Source organism: Berghia stephanieae, chromosome 6 (genome assembly GCF_034508935.2).
Source record: "Berghia stephanieae isolate SIO BIC M18660-M18661 chromosome 6, UCSD_Bste_1.3, whole genome shotgun sequence".
Taxonomy (NCBI): domain Eukaryota; kingdom Metazoa; phylum Mollusca; class Gastropoda; order Nudibranchia; family Aeolidiidae; genus Berghia; species Berghia stephanieae.
The window spans coordinates 43,511,557-43,527,638 of NC_088365.1; the positions used below are offsets into that span (position 1 = coordinate 43,511,557).

General features: G+C 38.0%; 1 protein-coding gene across 2 annotated transcripts in view; it reads right to left on the bottom strand.

Annotated features, from left to right (window-relative positions):
- Positions 1 to 16,082, bottom strand: part of LOC144975074 (uncharacterized) — a 94,022-nt gene that overhangs the window by 51,179 nt on the left and 26,761 nt on the right. For both annotated transcript variants that reach the window (XM_078918770.1, XM_078918769.1), the window contains exons 12-21: positions 15,166 to 15,918; positions 14,385 to 14,519; positions 11,911 to 12,089; positions 11,037 to 11,242; positions 9,852 to 10,040; positions 8,624 to 8,818; positions 8,159 to 8,332; positions 6,192 to 6,376; positions 4,837 to 5,120; positions 2,755 to 2,952 (exon numbers count right to left, since the gene is read on the bottom strand). In XM_078918770.1, the coding sequence (XP_078774896.1) occupies positions 2,755 to 2,952; positions 4,837 to 5,120; positions 6,192 to 6,376; positions 8,159 to 8,332; positions 8,624 to 8,818; positions 9,852 to 10,040; positions 11,037 to 11,242; positions 11,911 to 12,089; positions 14,385 to 14,519; positions 15,166 to 15,918 (2,498 nt within the window). The remainder of the gene's footprint in view (positions 1 to 2,754; positions 2,953 to 4,836; positions 5,121 to 6,191; positions 6,377 to 8,158; positions 8,333 to 8,623; positions 8,819 to 9,851; positions 10,041 to 11,036; positions 11,243 to 11,910; positions 12,090 to 14,384; positions 14,520 to 15,165; positions 15,919 to 16,082) is intronic.

A 16,082-nucleotide genomic window follows, 5' to 3' on the forward strand; every position in this document is an offset into this window, starting at 1 on the left:
AGAGAGTAAAGAAAAGGGGCTGTTCATGAATGCGAAGAAGACAAAAACAATGGTGATAACAAAAAAGAAAGAGCCCATAGACATAGATATAGAAATAGAAGAGTGTCCAGTGGAACAAGTAAAGGAGTTCACGTACTTGGGGCAGTTGGTAACATCCGATGCAAAGTCTGACAAAGAGATCAGGAGACGAATAATGCTGGCCAAAAATGCGTTCATGAAACTAAAGCCAATCCTCACCAACACAAATATCTCCATCAGAACACGAATGAGATGCACCAAATGCTATGTGTGGTCCACTTTCTTTTATGGTTGTGAAACGTGGACACTAACCGCACAGACAGAACAACGTATTGAAGCTTTTGAGATGTGGACGTACAGGAGAATACTGAAAATACCTTGGACAGCAAGAAAAACAAACATCGAAGTCCTCGACCTAATGGGCCAAAAACAAAAAGAACTTCTTTTGACTGTGAAGCACAAAAAGCTGTAATATTTTGGACATATGCGAAGACATGATAGTCTCGAAAAAAGGATAATGGAGGGAAGAATTGAAGGAAAGAGAGGCAGAGGAAGACAAAGGAAATCCTGGACAGATGGCATCAAGGAAGCTACAGGACGGCACATGGCAGACTGTAACGAGGCTGCAATGGACTGTGAAGGATGGAAGGCCATGACATCCGACCTCTGGAAAGAGATGGAACCCAGATTGATTGATTGATAACCACTTGAATGCGATGCAAAAAAAAATTGTCATGCTGAGTGCTATGATGTGATAGCGGTAGTGTTGGTGGTGGCAGTTCCAGTAGTGGTGGTGGTGTTGATGTAGACCTGAAGAAATTCCCAACGATTTCCAGACTTATGTGCCTAAATGAGTGGATTCCTGGCCCTTTTTCCAACCTAGGCAAAACAAAAACTATCAAATTTCCGACCTTTTCCCGGTTTCTTGACCTTGTGGGAACCCAGGGGTTTTAAGCCTGAAACGTTCTGCATTAGTATTCTTGTATTTTTCTTTGTTTAAAACTGTTGTATTCAATTTTATTCGATACTTTTTAAAGCCCACCACGGCTTCTGACAGCTTTAGGTCCGTGTAGTTCTTCAGAGCCATAAGGTCCAAGTAGTCCTTCAGAGCCATAAGGTCCAATTAGTCCTTCAGAGCCATAAGGTCCAAGCAGTCCTTCAGAGCCATAAGGTCAATGTAGTCCTTCGGGAGCCATAAGGTCCAATTAGTCCTTCAGAGCCATAAGGTCCAAGTAGTCCTTCAGAGCCATAAGGTCCATGTAGTCCTTCAGGAGCCATAAGGTCCAATTAGTCCTTCAGAGCCACAAGGTCCAAGTAGTCCTTCAGAGCCATAAGGTCCAAGTAGTCCTTCAGAGCCATAAGGTCCAATTAGTCCTTTAGAGCCATAAGGTCCAAGTAGTCCTTCAGAGCCATAGGGTCCATGTAGTTCAGAGCCATAAGGTCTATGTAGTCCAGAGCCATAAGTTCCAATTAGTCCTTCAGAGCCACAAGGTCCAAGTAGTCCTTCAGAGCCATAAGGTCCAAGAAGTCCTTCAGAGCCATAAGGTCCAATTAGTCCTTCAGAGCCATAAGGTCCAAGAAGTCCTTCAGAGCCATAAGGTCCATTAAGTCATTCAGAGCCATAAGGTCCAAGTAGTCCTTCAGAGCCATAAGGTCCATTAAGTCCTTCAGAGCCATAAGGTCCAAGTAGTCCTTCAGAGCCATAAGGTCCAATTAGTCCTTCAGAGCCATAAGGTCCATTAAGTCCTTCAGAGCCATAAGGTCAAAGTAGTCCTTCAGAGCCATAAGGTCCAAGAAGTCCTTCAGAGCCATAAGGTCCAATTAGTCCTTCAGAGCCATAAGGTCCAATTAGTCCTTCAGAGCCATAAGGTCCAATTAGTCCTTCAGAGCCATAAGGTCCATGTAGTCCAGAGCCATAAGGTCCAATTAGTCCTTCAGAGCCATAAGGTCCATTAAGTCCTTCAGAGCCATAAGGTCCATTAAGTCCTTCAGAGCCATAAGGTCCAAGTAGTCCTTCAGAGCCATAAGGTCCAATTAGTCCTTCAGAGCCATAAGGTCCAAGTAGTCCTTCAGAGCCATAAGGTCCATGTAGTCCAGAGCCATAAGTTCCAATTAGTCCTTCAGAGCCATAAGGTCCATTAAGTCCTTCAGAGCAATAAGGTCCATAGAGTTCTTCAGAGCCATAAGGTCCAATTAGTCCTTCAGAGCCATAAGGTCCATTTCACCAGGGATCGATCTCGGTCCCATTGCGAGTGAAGCGAGTGCTCCACCAATCGACCTATTGGTACTGTAGCAGCTTGGTACACGCAATTTATCTGTCCAATATTAATATTAAAACCGACAACTTATCTGCACAACTCACTCATAATAATTCAATAATATATGGTTATATATAGCGCTTTACCCTGTATATCAACAAGCTCAAACCGCTTAACAGAAACGTGGCTACTTTCACTCAAACATACAACCACTCAAACATGCAATATGAAACAAAGCAATATAATTCTACAGTGCTACATATTAAAAAGAAACATTTTAAGATGTTTTTTTAAAGAAATCTGCATCATTACTGTCTCTGATATATCTTGGAAGGCAGTTCCAGATAAGGGGTGCCAAATGCATGCTCGCCAATTTTGCGAGTCATTTTTGGCTTCAAAAGTATGTGATTATCAGACTTTGATGTCAGATTTCTGGATGGGACGTAGAATTTAAGCATGCCATAACTCCATAACATACCTGTACAAACTCTGTGTGAGAACTGAGAGAATCAAAGACCTTGATTTGTCTGGATATCTGAGATTGCAACTGATACGCCAGCAGACCAAACTCCACCCACAACTTGCGACTTTTGCCATCGCAATCCACAGCCCGCTGGAAACAACGGATGGCGCCGTCCCACCTCTTGGGTGCTGGGATGTCCAGTCGGAGGTCAATCTAGGATAGGGTTGAAGTTACCAATATAATGCAATAATATTAATATATAATATGATGATGCTAATATATTCTTAAAAAATAAGAAATTGTTCTTTACACCCCATGGTAAATTTTTGCCAATAAGCACAAAATTACCGGCAAATCTAAAAAATTTAAAATCAATTTTTACAGATTGATTACAGAATTACTTGCAAATTTTTAAAAATCAAGGGTTGACTCAAATGGTTATTTATAAGACCTTTGATGTTCGGAATTGCTTCCTGTAGTAAGAGTAAGCGTGCCTACACTCAATTCAAATTTCAGGGACATTTTACAAATAAAAACCTCAAATTTCAGATGATGAGGATGATGATTATGACAATGACAATGATTATGACAATGACGATGAAGATGGTGATGGTAATTGTGGTATTGTTGGTGGTGGTAGTGGAGCTGATGTTAAATGTGATGACGTTGACAGTGGTGGTGATGGTGACAGCCATTTTTTTTCTGAATAGATTAAGTGTGATAAATATCAATGGTCTATCACATGTGTACATTTGCAGACCTGCCAACCTTCCCAGAATGAAAAGTAAATAACAATGTGAAATTGAATGTAAGCTTCAATTTAATGTACGAAACAGATAGAATGGACGTTTCAGGTTTCCCCTTTATCAACAAAACAGGATGAATGAAACACTACAGACGAATGAGATAATGTAGTAGCGCTGTTAACTCACTCAACCCTAACACAGACTTTATCCGTAGTTTACCCGGGTTACTTTTACCCCATGACTATTTATTACATTTTTATGAGACAAATTATAGGCGTAGTATCAAAGCTAATGTTTTTAGTTTTTACATGTTAATGATAGTGGAATAAAACTATCGATGTATATGTTCATTTTTAATACATTATTTTCGAATTTTGAAAAGCACCAAAAATCTCTAGGATTGAGTGAGTTAAGATGAATATATAAATTCATGTGTGAAGTTGTGCCAAAGAGTAACTTTTGTGATGTTCACCACAAAAATAATCAAATAATAAGTTATTTGGATAAACTAAGAAAAAAAATTGTCTCCATCCATGGCTATTACAGACCTCCCTAATATTACCAAAAATTCATAGAATTTCGTAGTTAGGAAATTTTGTCTCCAATTTCAGAACTTCATGAGCATCTCTTGGTCATTAAAACTTATTGAAAATGAAAGTTGATGCTAGACTATATCAATTTTAAGAGTTTTGGAGTGTTATTTAATCCTTGAGAGGATAAATTGTTGAATTTTAAAGTCAATTATAGGAACTACAATTTTAATCTATTATAAAATACGAATTTTTAATTTTTAAGAGGACAGGTCAGTTATTAGTTGAATAATGTAAAATAACATAAAAGCTGGAGATCTAGCTCCAATACAATCGCAAAGACAGTTTCGAAAAGCTTCAAAAATATATGGACAAAACCATCAACGTTCATACTTTTTCAATCCTTTAGAAAAAGCTATAACTCCTTGATTTAACATTACTGTAAGGGGCAACTAATTGCATTGGTTTTAACGTATTTCCACTACAACAATGAGCCCATAACAATTTGGCTTAGCAGACCTGTAAATAACTACACATCGACCTCAACTATAAATTTCTTATAAAAAACACAATGATTGATTCTTAATTCAAACAATTTTACGTTAAGAATTATCACTGTGGTCAGGATATCATTACTTGTCAAAATCTATTGATCCCAACTTCACCTGGGATCAATCTCGTGTGCTCTGCAAACTGAGTTATCAGAACAACCCCACTCACCCCTTCCCTCCTCCTCCTGAAAAAAACCCAAAACATAAAAACAAAAGTAAAGGGGGGTAATAGTAATAATAGTTGTTTTATCATCCCATCCAAACACTTACAGAATTGAGCTCCTGCTCTATCTGACTCATCTTGGCCAGGGCCAATCCAGCCCAGGAGTCCATCCGAGACTTGTCCATCAACAAATCCAACAGATAAAACTTGACCGCCTTCTTGAGTTCACTGTTCTTCATGTAGAAATCGGCCAGGAGGTAGTACAGCCGCCTCTGGACTTGTTCCTCTTCCTGTTTGCCGATGGCTGTCAGGGCGTGTTGGAGTTTGGGAGGGATGAACACGTCTGATTTGGATCCGTCTATGTAGCTGGTGATGGCCTCTGTGTACAAATCTGGTGGCAACAACGATAGATATCTAATACTAATAGTACTATTATTTACTTTACTACTATGCTGCTGCTGTGGCTACTGCTACTACAACTACTTCTACCACTATTGTTGCAGCTGCTGCTTTTACCACTGCTACTATCATAGAGAGAGAATAAGTAGGAGTGAAATATCTGTTCAATGTTACAGTTATCGTTTAACGTTATAACAAGTGTAACTAAATGACAAATTGCCATATTTATGGACAATAAAGATCTATTATTATTATTATTATTATTATTATTATTATTATTATTATTATTATTATTATTATTATTATTATTATTATAACTACTACTACTACTACTACTACTACTACTACTACTACTACTACTACTACTACTACTACTACTACTACTACTACTACTACTACTACTACTACTACTACTACTACTACTACTACTACTACTACTACTACTACTACTACTACTAATACTACTACTACTACTATACCATTACTACTAAACTACAACTGCTACTACTTGTACTACCTCTACTTCTACCATTACTATACTACTACAACTACTACTACTACCATTACTACGCTATTACTACTACTACTACTACTAATACTACTACTACTACTACTACTACTACTACACCAATGAGTTGCCTAACCACAACAACCCTACAGACCTAATCAAGGTCATTATAAGAGTCCAGTCTGTAGCAGTACAGTACACCACAGTGACATACTCCCCTAAGTAAATCAGTCCTTCAGAGCCATTCAGCCCATGGAGCCGGAGTTTATCCCGGTTTCTATAGCGTGAAATGGATAATAGCAATTGCTTGCTATCGTTCGGATAGGACACTAGTCTATCGCAAAGTACTTTCTGCCAAATCTAAAAGACTCAGCTACCCATTCACTGCTGAGTGAACGGGGGGTCAGAAAAAAATCCCGACTACACCTGAGATGGATCTCTGTCCCTTTATGTGTGAAGAGAGTTGTCTACCAAATGCGCTATCGGGACCCCCTCTCCTAAGTAAGGTAGGAGAATAAAGATCACCCTTTATGACAAAAAACACAAATGACGTACTAGGACTAATGCGTTGCGGCACCAGGATGTAAATCCTCCTCAGCAAATGTTCCACATCCACAGTAATGCTACTGGTCTTCTTGCTGTCAAACTCTGGCATCGTCGCCTGTGTGAAATACTCAAACACTGGAATGGCTCTTTCCCAGGTCAGGGTGATGGGTTTGGCTTGGTGGTCTTGCAGGTGTCTGGACCAAGCATGCAAGGGAATATTTTGTTTTTAAAGAGATGGCAAGCCAGGCTATGACAATGAATAGATATTAATATTTAAAATTCAGGAGAAATCTAGGACTTGAAATTGAGATATGATAATGGTGATGATGGGGGCAGCGTGGCTCAGTGGTACGGTTATTCCTTTGACAATAATTTTTAAAAATGTTTATACAATAAAACAAAATTCCCTTTATTCATCCCATAGGGGAATTTGTCTCTAAGGTCTATTCCAAGGGAAGACTGGAATAACCCAGGTGTCACCCGCAGTGCAGCGCCGCATCGCAAATTGAGCTTGGGCAAGATGACTTGCTCAAGGCCACACAGCGCAGCGCGGGGGGGGGGGGGGGGGGGGGGGGGGGGGTGGTCGAACTGTACCTTTCAGATACAAAGCAAAGACTGTACCGCTGAGCCACGCTGCCCCACGAAAATGACAAAATGTGTGACTTTGCAAGTCTACCATAATTTTATGAGTAATTATCAGAACGTTGTAATAACAATCCAATCTGGGAACGAGAATTGTAAAGGATTTCCTCATCGACGATTTGAGTTTCTCTCTTTGGTGATGATACAAAAATTTACAATAAAATTGAGATTAAAGACAATTCTTCTAATAACATGCCTGCCAATATTGACCGTTTGTTTCAATGGAGTGAGAACAGATTGCTCAAGTTCCATCCAGACAAATGCAAAATGCTGTGCATCCATGGCAGACACAAGAAAGGATTAGAAACAAATACGTCTACAAAGGAAAAATATGATGGCACAAAAACAGAACTTGAAATGGTTTGATTTTAGGGGTTTTACAGAAGACAGAGGGGCTAGAGCTCAGGTGGTTGCTGGTTCGGTTAAGTGAGTAAGCAAGTAAGGGTTTTACAGCGCTTGCATCACTATTAGGTCATTTCAACGCCAGAGAAAAAGAAAGATGATTGAGAGGAAAAGTAGACCTGAAGTTAAAAGCACCAAATAAAAGGGAATATAAAGGGGACTGCTTCAAATGAAGAGTGGTTTTCCAAAACTCCCTAACTCAGTTTTTCCTATTTTGAAATATTAAGGATTATTTCCCCTAAAATTTCTCATTTGGTCTATTAATTTATCATATTTAAACTTCAAATTTACACAAATCTAAGGAATTTGTTTGTGCCGATTGATGCTTAACATAAAATTTACATTTCAATTTCTCTCATGGATGGAAAATCTCAAAAAGTTGAAAAATCGACTTTTTTTGGAAAAGCAGCCTTTAAATAGGGACTGGAAGATTCCATGGCAATATCTAAAAGTCCCATCCAAGCCAAAGCAAAGAATCCTGTTATGATGAACACACTCAATGTTGACAAAATACAACATATTAAAAACTAGAACTAATAACAACAATAGTATATAACAAAGAGATGAATTAAAAGGAAAATACCGTTGACAAAATACAACATATTAAAAACTAGAACTAATAACAACAATAGTATATAACAAAGAGATGAATTAAAAGGAAAAAATACCATCTCTCAAAAAAAATAAAAAAATACTACACATTTGACTGTCTCCCTCCCAGCTAAGGATCGTTGCCAGGACCAGGAAAAAAAACAAAAAAAAAAAACAGCGATCTCAATCCAAAACTAAGACAGAGAGTAAGAGGAGACACTTGAATTTTCCCTTTTTACTGGATGGTCATACATAAAAAGAGGAGGAGGAGGAGGAGAAGGAGGGGGAGGAGGAGGAGGTGGAAGAAAAGGAAGATACAAGGAAAATAGAAAGAGGCTTACTTGGCTTTTCCCTTTTTACTGGGATGATTGTACAGACACAGCAGACACTGTTCGAAGGCTTGGACGCAGATCTCTTTGTCCTCATCGTCTTCCTCTAATTCTTCCATCAAAGGTCGGAGCTCTCCCATTAGGAAAAACAACAAAACACCATCTTCCTTTGTACACCAGCTGTGTCTGAAAGAATAAAAGATCTTTTTTTTTTTTAAACATTCACGTTGGAACATATCATTTCAAACCAACCATGGAAGGAAAAAAAAACCAAAACAAAACTCTATTATCCACTGTAAAATCTTTTCTGCGACTATATACAAATAGAATGCTCCATTATTTTGCAAAAAGTGAAAGGGAAAAATTTGGAAGCTGCTACTGGTAGAAAATTGATCTGACAAATTGTGTATGAAAATGAATATAATAGATCTGAAATAGAACAAGCTGTGATATTCATTTCTGTACATTACTACGTACCGTCCCAGATGTTCATGTGCCTGAATCAACATTTTCATGGATGGCTTCAAGTCACTGTCATCATCATCATCATTATCATCATCATCATCGTCATTATTATCATCGTCAATATCGACTTTTTCTTCATCCACATTTTTTGCTTTACCCTCAGCCTTGTTTTTTTCCTCAATCTTTGCCTCCTCATGTTTCAGGACCCTGAATGAATAAAAAAAAAAAATACAATAAATATAAACATGAATGACAATCAAAATTTTAAAAATTTATTATAAAGAGTGAGAAAAATTGACAGCCTTTTATGGTTGTCCCGATAGCTCAGTTGATAGAGCACTCGCTTCATACACGAAAGGACCGAAATCGATCCTGTCCACCCAGCAGTGATTGGGTAGCTGGGTCTGTCAAATCTGGTAGAAACTACTTTGTGATAGACTACCGTCCTATCCAAAGGGTAAAAAGAAGTTGCTATTGTCTGTTTCACGGTATAGAAACCCGGGATATACTCGAGTCCATGAGCCTAATGGCTCTGAAAGACTTTTTTTTAAATGGTTAGCCTTAACTCTCTCCTTACCTATCCTTTTCAGTATTTTCCCAAAATGACAGGCTTACCAGCAGAAAAATTGAATTTTTAAACTCAAACAAGCTCTCTGCAAAACAACTTTATGTTCTTATTAATCAAACAAAGATCATTCTTCAAAGTTTGTGATGTACAAAATAAATCTGAATAGGAAAAATGTATATTCTGTCGTAACAAATGTGACGATTTTGATGCAGGTGGTAAGGATAGAGTCAGCTTGGACATCTTGTATCATAAAAAAGATTTGACAATGCTACTTGGACTAATATATTTTCAAGCATATAAGACCCTTTTGTGTGCTATGTGGTCTTATGATATGACACTTGCCTTCGGATCAAAAGGTCCTGGGTTCGATTCCCACTCTGAGTGGCGCATAGTAACAGCATTGTCTCTGTCAAAGAAAAAAAACTTTAACAGGCATCATATCTCGTTCTACATGTTTTGTGTTGCTGTTGGTCAGGGACCCCTTGTGAAGCGCTTTGAGCATGTTTAGTGGATATTGCTCTTTATAAAGCTCAATTTTTTATTTTTTTTAAAGTGCTGCTGTTGGCTAGGGAACCCTTGTAAAGCGCTTTGAGCATGTTTAGTGGATATTGCACTAAATATAAATATATAAATGCTTTGAAATTAGAACTTTGGCTAAAATGTGTCACGGACTTGTAAAGAATAATCCAAGGCAGAACAGAGTTGATGGACATTTCCTGTGATGTGGATTGGCCAGTCGTTTGTCCAGCAACTTGACCAGTAACCAGGACAGTTTGGATGATGGACACCAGGTTGTGAGACAGTCTGGTCAAACGGTCAACTCCCAAGGTGGTCAGTAAGGCCTTGTCCTCACTCAACAATCTGGAAGAAGAAAAAAATAACATGCAACAATATTATAATGTAACTGCTCATTGGTGATAAATCCCCCTCCTTCCTCCCTTCACAAACACATGCGCCTGTACAAGCACACACACAAACGCACACAGATGTATGTGACAATATCATAATACTATTACAATCTAAAGAGCGTTTCTGTTTGATTGGAAAAATGCTTTTTGGCAATTTATCAATTAAAATATTCAAAATACTGTTCTAAATTTTTTTGTAAAAACCCTCACCATTCCGAACAAACACACACACACACACATACACACACATGTGACAATATTACAATAATATGTATCACAAATCTTTGAATGGATAAATGCTACTTGGGGATTTTTGTTTGTCTCATTTTACAACTTTTACGGTGCTCTGTCATTTCAGCGCTAGTACAAAAAGGAAAAAACCTGGGTAGTCAAAACATTAGTTATAAGGATAAAAAGTAAAACAAAGGGGAATGGTTCCAATAGGGAAAAGATGTGGATTGCAAGAACACACTGTCAGTCCAGTGCATTTAGTTTGAGATGACATCAAAATGGGTTTTGACCCACCGTCTCATAATGGTATTACATGTATGGCTATGTGGTCTAGTGGTATGACACCCGCCTTCGGATAGGAAGGCCCTGGATTCGAGTTCTGCACTGAGCGGCACAAAATTGGGTACTCGGAAAAGAATCTTTACAGTCATTCTCTCTTGTATTCCTGTGTAAAATGATAACCTGGCCGGTAACAACATTATCTCTGTGCCCCCCAAAAATTGTAATATCACTTAACAGGCACCATGTCTCTTCCTATATATTAAGTGTTGCTGTTGGCAAGGGGCCCCTTGGAAAGCGCTTTGAGCACGTTTAGTGGATATTGCCCCATATAAAAGCTTAAATTGTTTTTTTATTACGTCAGAGTGATATTGATGCTGAAACTAGAGACTATGGTCAATAGCATAAAACTGTGGATTGATGAATTTCGACTACTGACCTGTCCATGGCATTGAACAATGAGACCATGGCATCTGACCAGGCTTCCTTCAAGGTCTGTGATCGGACAGTGCTGAATTGGGTCAAAGCCTCCTGGATGGAAATCTCTGCCCAGTGCAGACATTCCTTCTTTCTGCCTAGCCGGTCCAGGGAATCCTGAAGCAGCAACAGTTGGGATGGACGCTCCTTTGACTCCTTGACTGATTTCTGCAAATGAAGTATAAAGTTTACATTTAATAATGATAATGATGATGATGATGACGATAATAATAATAATAATAATAATAATAATAATAATAATAATAATAATAATAATAATAATAATAATAATAATAATAATAATAATAATAATAATAATAATAATAATAATAATAACAAATAATTATCTCTGACAATGAAAGCCAGACAGACCTAATTCGGGGAGAAATTCCTCAGAGTAGCGTCTCTTTCGATTTGTGTTTTCAATGTGGATCTTTTGTAAGGCGTTTATTTATTCAATTTGTCAATATATAGTAGCATGTTAAAAACTTTAGTGAAAGATTAAAATTTCCTAGTAAGACCATTATTGTTGTTCTCCGCCGCCATTTTGTCGTTGAAGTATTGAAAAGTTGTGCAAAGGGGTCCTATGGGTTTTTTTTTCTATTAGGGGTTAGCTCGAGGTCGGAGGATTTTTTTTCTTTTAGGGTTAGTTATAGGCATAGGTCTTAGTAAAGGTCCTAGGGTGTTTGTTTTTACTATAAGGGTTAGTCAGAGGTACTAGGTTTTATTTTTTTCTTAGGGTTAGTTAAAGGAATGTTTGGGTTGTTTCCCTTAGTACGAGGAGTTTACCGAAGGCCTCCCTTAATTCGACCCAATCCTATCCCTTTCCATACTACCTTGTCAAATGACTGCAGCAAACTGTCAACAACAGATGAGTAATCTCCCTTGTCGAAGAGTGACCTTGTATTTTCCAATGACTTGCATCTTTGGAGAGCGTCGACCTGGGCCTCCACTTCCTGTCGGGAGATAACTCTGTCCTCTTTCAAGTTTGGCAGGAAAATTACCTTAGTGGAATCTGGCCATACAAAAGGACATTGGGGAAAGGAAAAAAAAATTAAACAAACAGTATAAAAGGGACAATGTCGCTCCTTGTAACTGCACTTATGGTGGCAAATTAGAAATTTTAAAAAAATTAAATGACAAAGTAAAAGAAAGTATGCACAATTTCATAGGTTATTTCCACAATTTAACCATGCTCATTGCCCTTTGCAAAGAGTCATTAACTCCTCCAGCAGGCATAGTTTTTAATAAAACTTCAAATCATAAAGTAGAAGTTATCGGCTAGGTGCCTTTTTTAAAACTAGAACTTCAATAGCTGTCACTGCTTTATGACTTGAGCTTTTACATTGGCCAACTAGAATGTGCTCAAAGTATTTACAAGGGTTCCCAAGCCAACAGCAACACTTAATGTGTTGGATAAGATCACGCATGTAACGCCCTATTGCAATATAGACAACTCTACTATCCACTATGTAGGTAGATAGGTGTGTAGCTAGGTAAATAGTAAATAGATAAGTAAGTAGATCGGCTGGTAGATATGTCAAAATATGTAGGTAGGTAGGTAAGTAGGTACATAGGTGTAAAGGTTAGTAAATAGGTAAATAGATTGGTTGGTAGGTATGTAAAAATAATAAGGTAGATAGGTAGGTGGGTAGGTTGGTAAATAGGTAAGTAGGTAGAAAAGTTGGAGGTATGTACAAATATGGAGGTAGGTAAAATGTAGGTATTACATGGGTTTTAAATAGGTTGGTAAATAGGTAAGTAGGTAGGAAATGTTGTTAGTATGTACAAATATGGAGGTAGGTAAAATGTAGGTGTAACATGGGTTTTAAATAAATTAAAAATAAATAAATAAATAAAATTCCCTTTATTCATCCCAAGGGGAAATTTGTCTTTAGGGTCTATTCCAAGGAAAGACTGGAATAACACCGCAAAGTGAGCTAGGGTGAGGTGACTTTCTCAAGGCCACACAGCGCAGCAGCAGGTGATTGAACTCTGTACCTTTCGGGTACTAAGCAAAGACTGTACCACTGAGCCATGCTGCCCCTTAAATAGGTGGGTAAATAATTAAGTAAGTAAGTAGTAAGCCTCGCAGTCTGAATGACGCTTGCTGAGAATTGTGTGATTCAGTCATAGATCTTTATAAACCTTGATGAGTTTAGCTGCTCCCTCCATTGTTTCCATTGTTCATGGTCCTGGGCCAGAGTTTTGAGGCTGTCGAGATCTTGTGACTTTAGTACGGTAAGTAGGAAGGTAAAAATGTAAGTAGGTACGCAGGTACAGTGGAACCTCCCGATAACGACACCTCTGAATAGCGACAACCTCCTGATAACAACATTGGCCCGTGGTCCCGATTTTTTTTCTATTTAAGATCAGTAAAAAAAACCTCCAAATAACGACGCACTTTTTGATAAAACCTCCGAATAACGACATAATTTTGGCGATTTTCGGCAGTTTTCGTAGATATCTGATACTGAAAATACCGAGTATGAGTACTCAGTTTATAAAAACGATTCCTGCTTGAACCAATGATAACGCAGCTTTTGAAATCAATGAGAATGCAGCTTTTTTTGACGAATCTTGTCTAATATATGCATTAATAAAAACCAAGGTATAAATGTAAGTATAAGCAAGTAAACACAAAATCTTGGAAAATGTGATATTATGTGGTGATAGTAGTAGTAGTAGTAGTAGTAGTAGTAGTAGTAGTAGTAGTAGTAGTAGTAGTAGTAGTAGTAGTAGTAGTAGTAGTAGTAGCAGTAGTAGTAGTAGTTGTGTTTTTGTGGCAGGAGGAGGAGGAGGAAGAGGAGGAGGAATTTTATCTAACCCGCAGCGTCCGAATTACCTGTTTTTGTTTGTCTTAAGGGGTTTTATAGTGCTTGTGACACATCTATGTCATATCAGCGCCAGTAAAAAGGAAGAAAATTGGATAGTAAAAAACAGATTTACAATTGATATGACATAAGAAAAAGTAAGACAAAGGGGGATGGTTTAAATAGGGAACAGATGTAGATTCCAGGAGCACACTATCAGTGTATTCAGTTCAGATCACCTAAAAGTCTCATCCAGACACACGCACAAAAACCCTCTAAGAGGAATACACTACAATGTTTTGTTTGTTTTGTCAATGTTAATAATAACTGGTCCCGCGGGCCTTACCACGCCCACTTTGTCCGCCATCTTGGAAACCTCTAAATAACGACACCTCCGGATAACAAAATAAAAACTCCGTCCCGTGGCATATCGTTATCGGGAGGTTCCACTGTATATAGCTAGGTGGGTAAACAATCAAGTCTTCAATCAATCTCACCTTCTTTCATCTCCCCGATGAGTTCACTGGCCGTCTGAAAACAGTCAATGGCTTCCATCGTGTCGCTGCACAGCTGGTGATATTTGGCCTTCAACCAGTGGATTCGCACACTGTAGGACAAGTGGTTGTCGCAGTCTTTCAAAGTACAGAGGAAAAGAAAAAAAAAAGTAATTTTAAAGAATTAATTACTGAACAATAGCATTTCCGTACAAATTTTTTTTTTTTTTTTTTGCAATATTTAATGACGTGTTGCCATTCAGGAGGCAAAAATTTACTGAACTTTTACACCAACACACTGACTGACCCCTTTATGAGTACTGAACTTCAATAAAAAAGACATTTTGTACATACTTTTTTCCGTATAGCAGGTGATTGGAAAATATACTGATGGTTTAAAACATAATGAATTCCGTAAATATCAGGAAAATTGAACACCGTGTAATTATTTATTGTACGGGGAAAGTAGTGGGGGGCAAACATTTCAAACTCAAAACCCATCTTCAGCCAATAACAAAAATAATTGAGGCTGAAACATTTCGTGTACAGTATTTTGTTCTTTTTCAATGCTGTTACATTCATTTTTTATAGTAGATGTCCTGTCCTTATGTATTTAACTTAAAACTAGCCCCCCCCCCCCCCCCCCTCCCTCAATTACATTTTTTTTTTTTAACATTCAAAAAACATAAACAAACAAAAATGTTGTATAATGGCTTGGAAAAATTAAGTAAAGATTAAAGTAGCTGGCTAAGCATGCAAAAATCCCCCATCAATTTCAGCATACCTATAGCATCCTCACACCTGGTGATGGCTGACAGAAACGTCAAGTCCTCATTGTAAAACTCTCCCAGCTGTTCCTGCAAGACACGGCTCGTATCATCTGTATCCGTTCCACTACCCGCCGCCCCAGGCGACATCAACATGTTTGTTTTGGCCACATTACTTGCCCTGACCATGTCCATCACCAACTCGCAATGCGTCAACATCACTTGTGTGTATTTTTTCAAACATTCTGACGTAAAGCCATCAAAGCCATCGAACGCACTTGGTGCTGAGATGTGCTTTCGGAGTCTTTTGTACACGTGCATAAACGTCTCTGTGAGATTCTCTGTCCAAATGCAATCAAAGCAACCAGCCAGATGAAGAAGGAACTTGAATATCAGATCCAAAATTCCATTTCCCTTCAGACATTTCTTCAGAAAATCTTTAACGTTTTCCGTTTCTCCGTCAGCAAGGGACACAACTTTAGACATATTCAAATCAAGATGAGAATTATCTTGAGTTATTCCCATCTCTTTATTATCATCACTGCCCAGGAAAACATCTCTGACTTCACTTAACTCGAGCAAAGATGGAGGGAAATGAGTGAGTAACAATTTAGAGATGTCAACAACAGGTTCTTCCTTTTTGCCTCGGTTAGATCGACTACGAGTGGACCTTCCTGCCCGGGCCATGTCAGCCCATTCAGTGTTTCCAATTTCACCAAGCTTTCTCTTTGGACCTCTCTGTTGTTTGGACATTGAAGGTGTACTTGTGGCTGCCGGGGACAGACAATGAAACACAAATGTCAGGGTAATGATACTGTCAATAAAAATAATGATGATGATGATAATAATAATAATATAATAATAATAATAATAATAATAATAATAATAATAATATAATAATAATAATAATAATAATAATAATAATAATAATAAT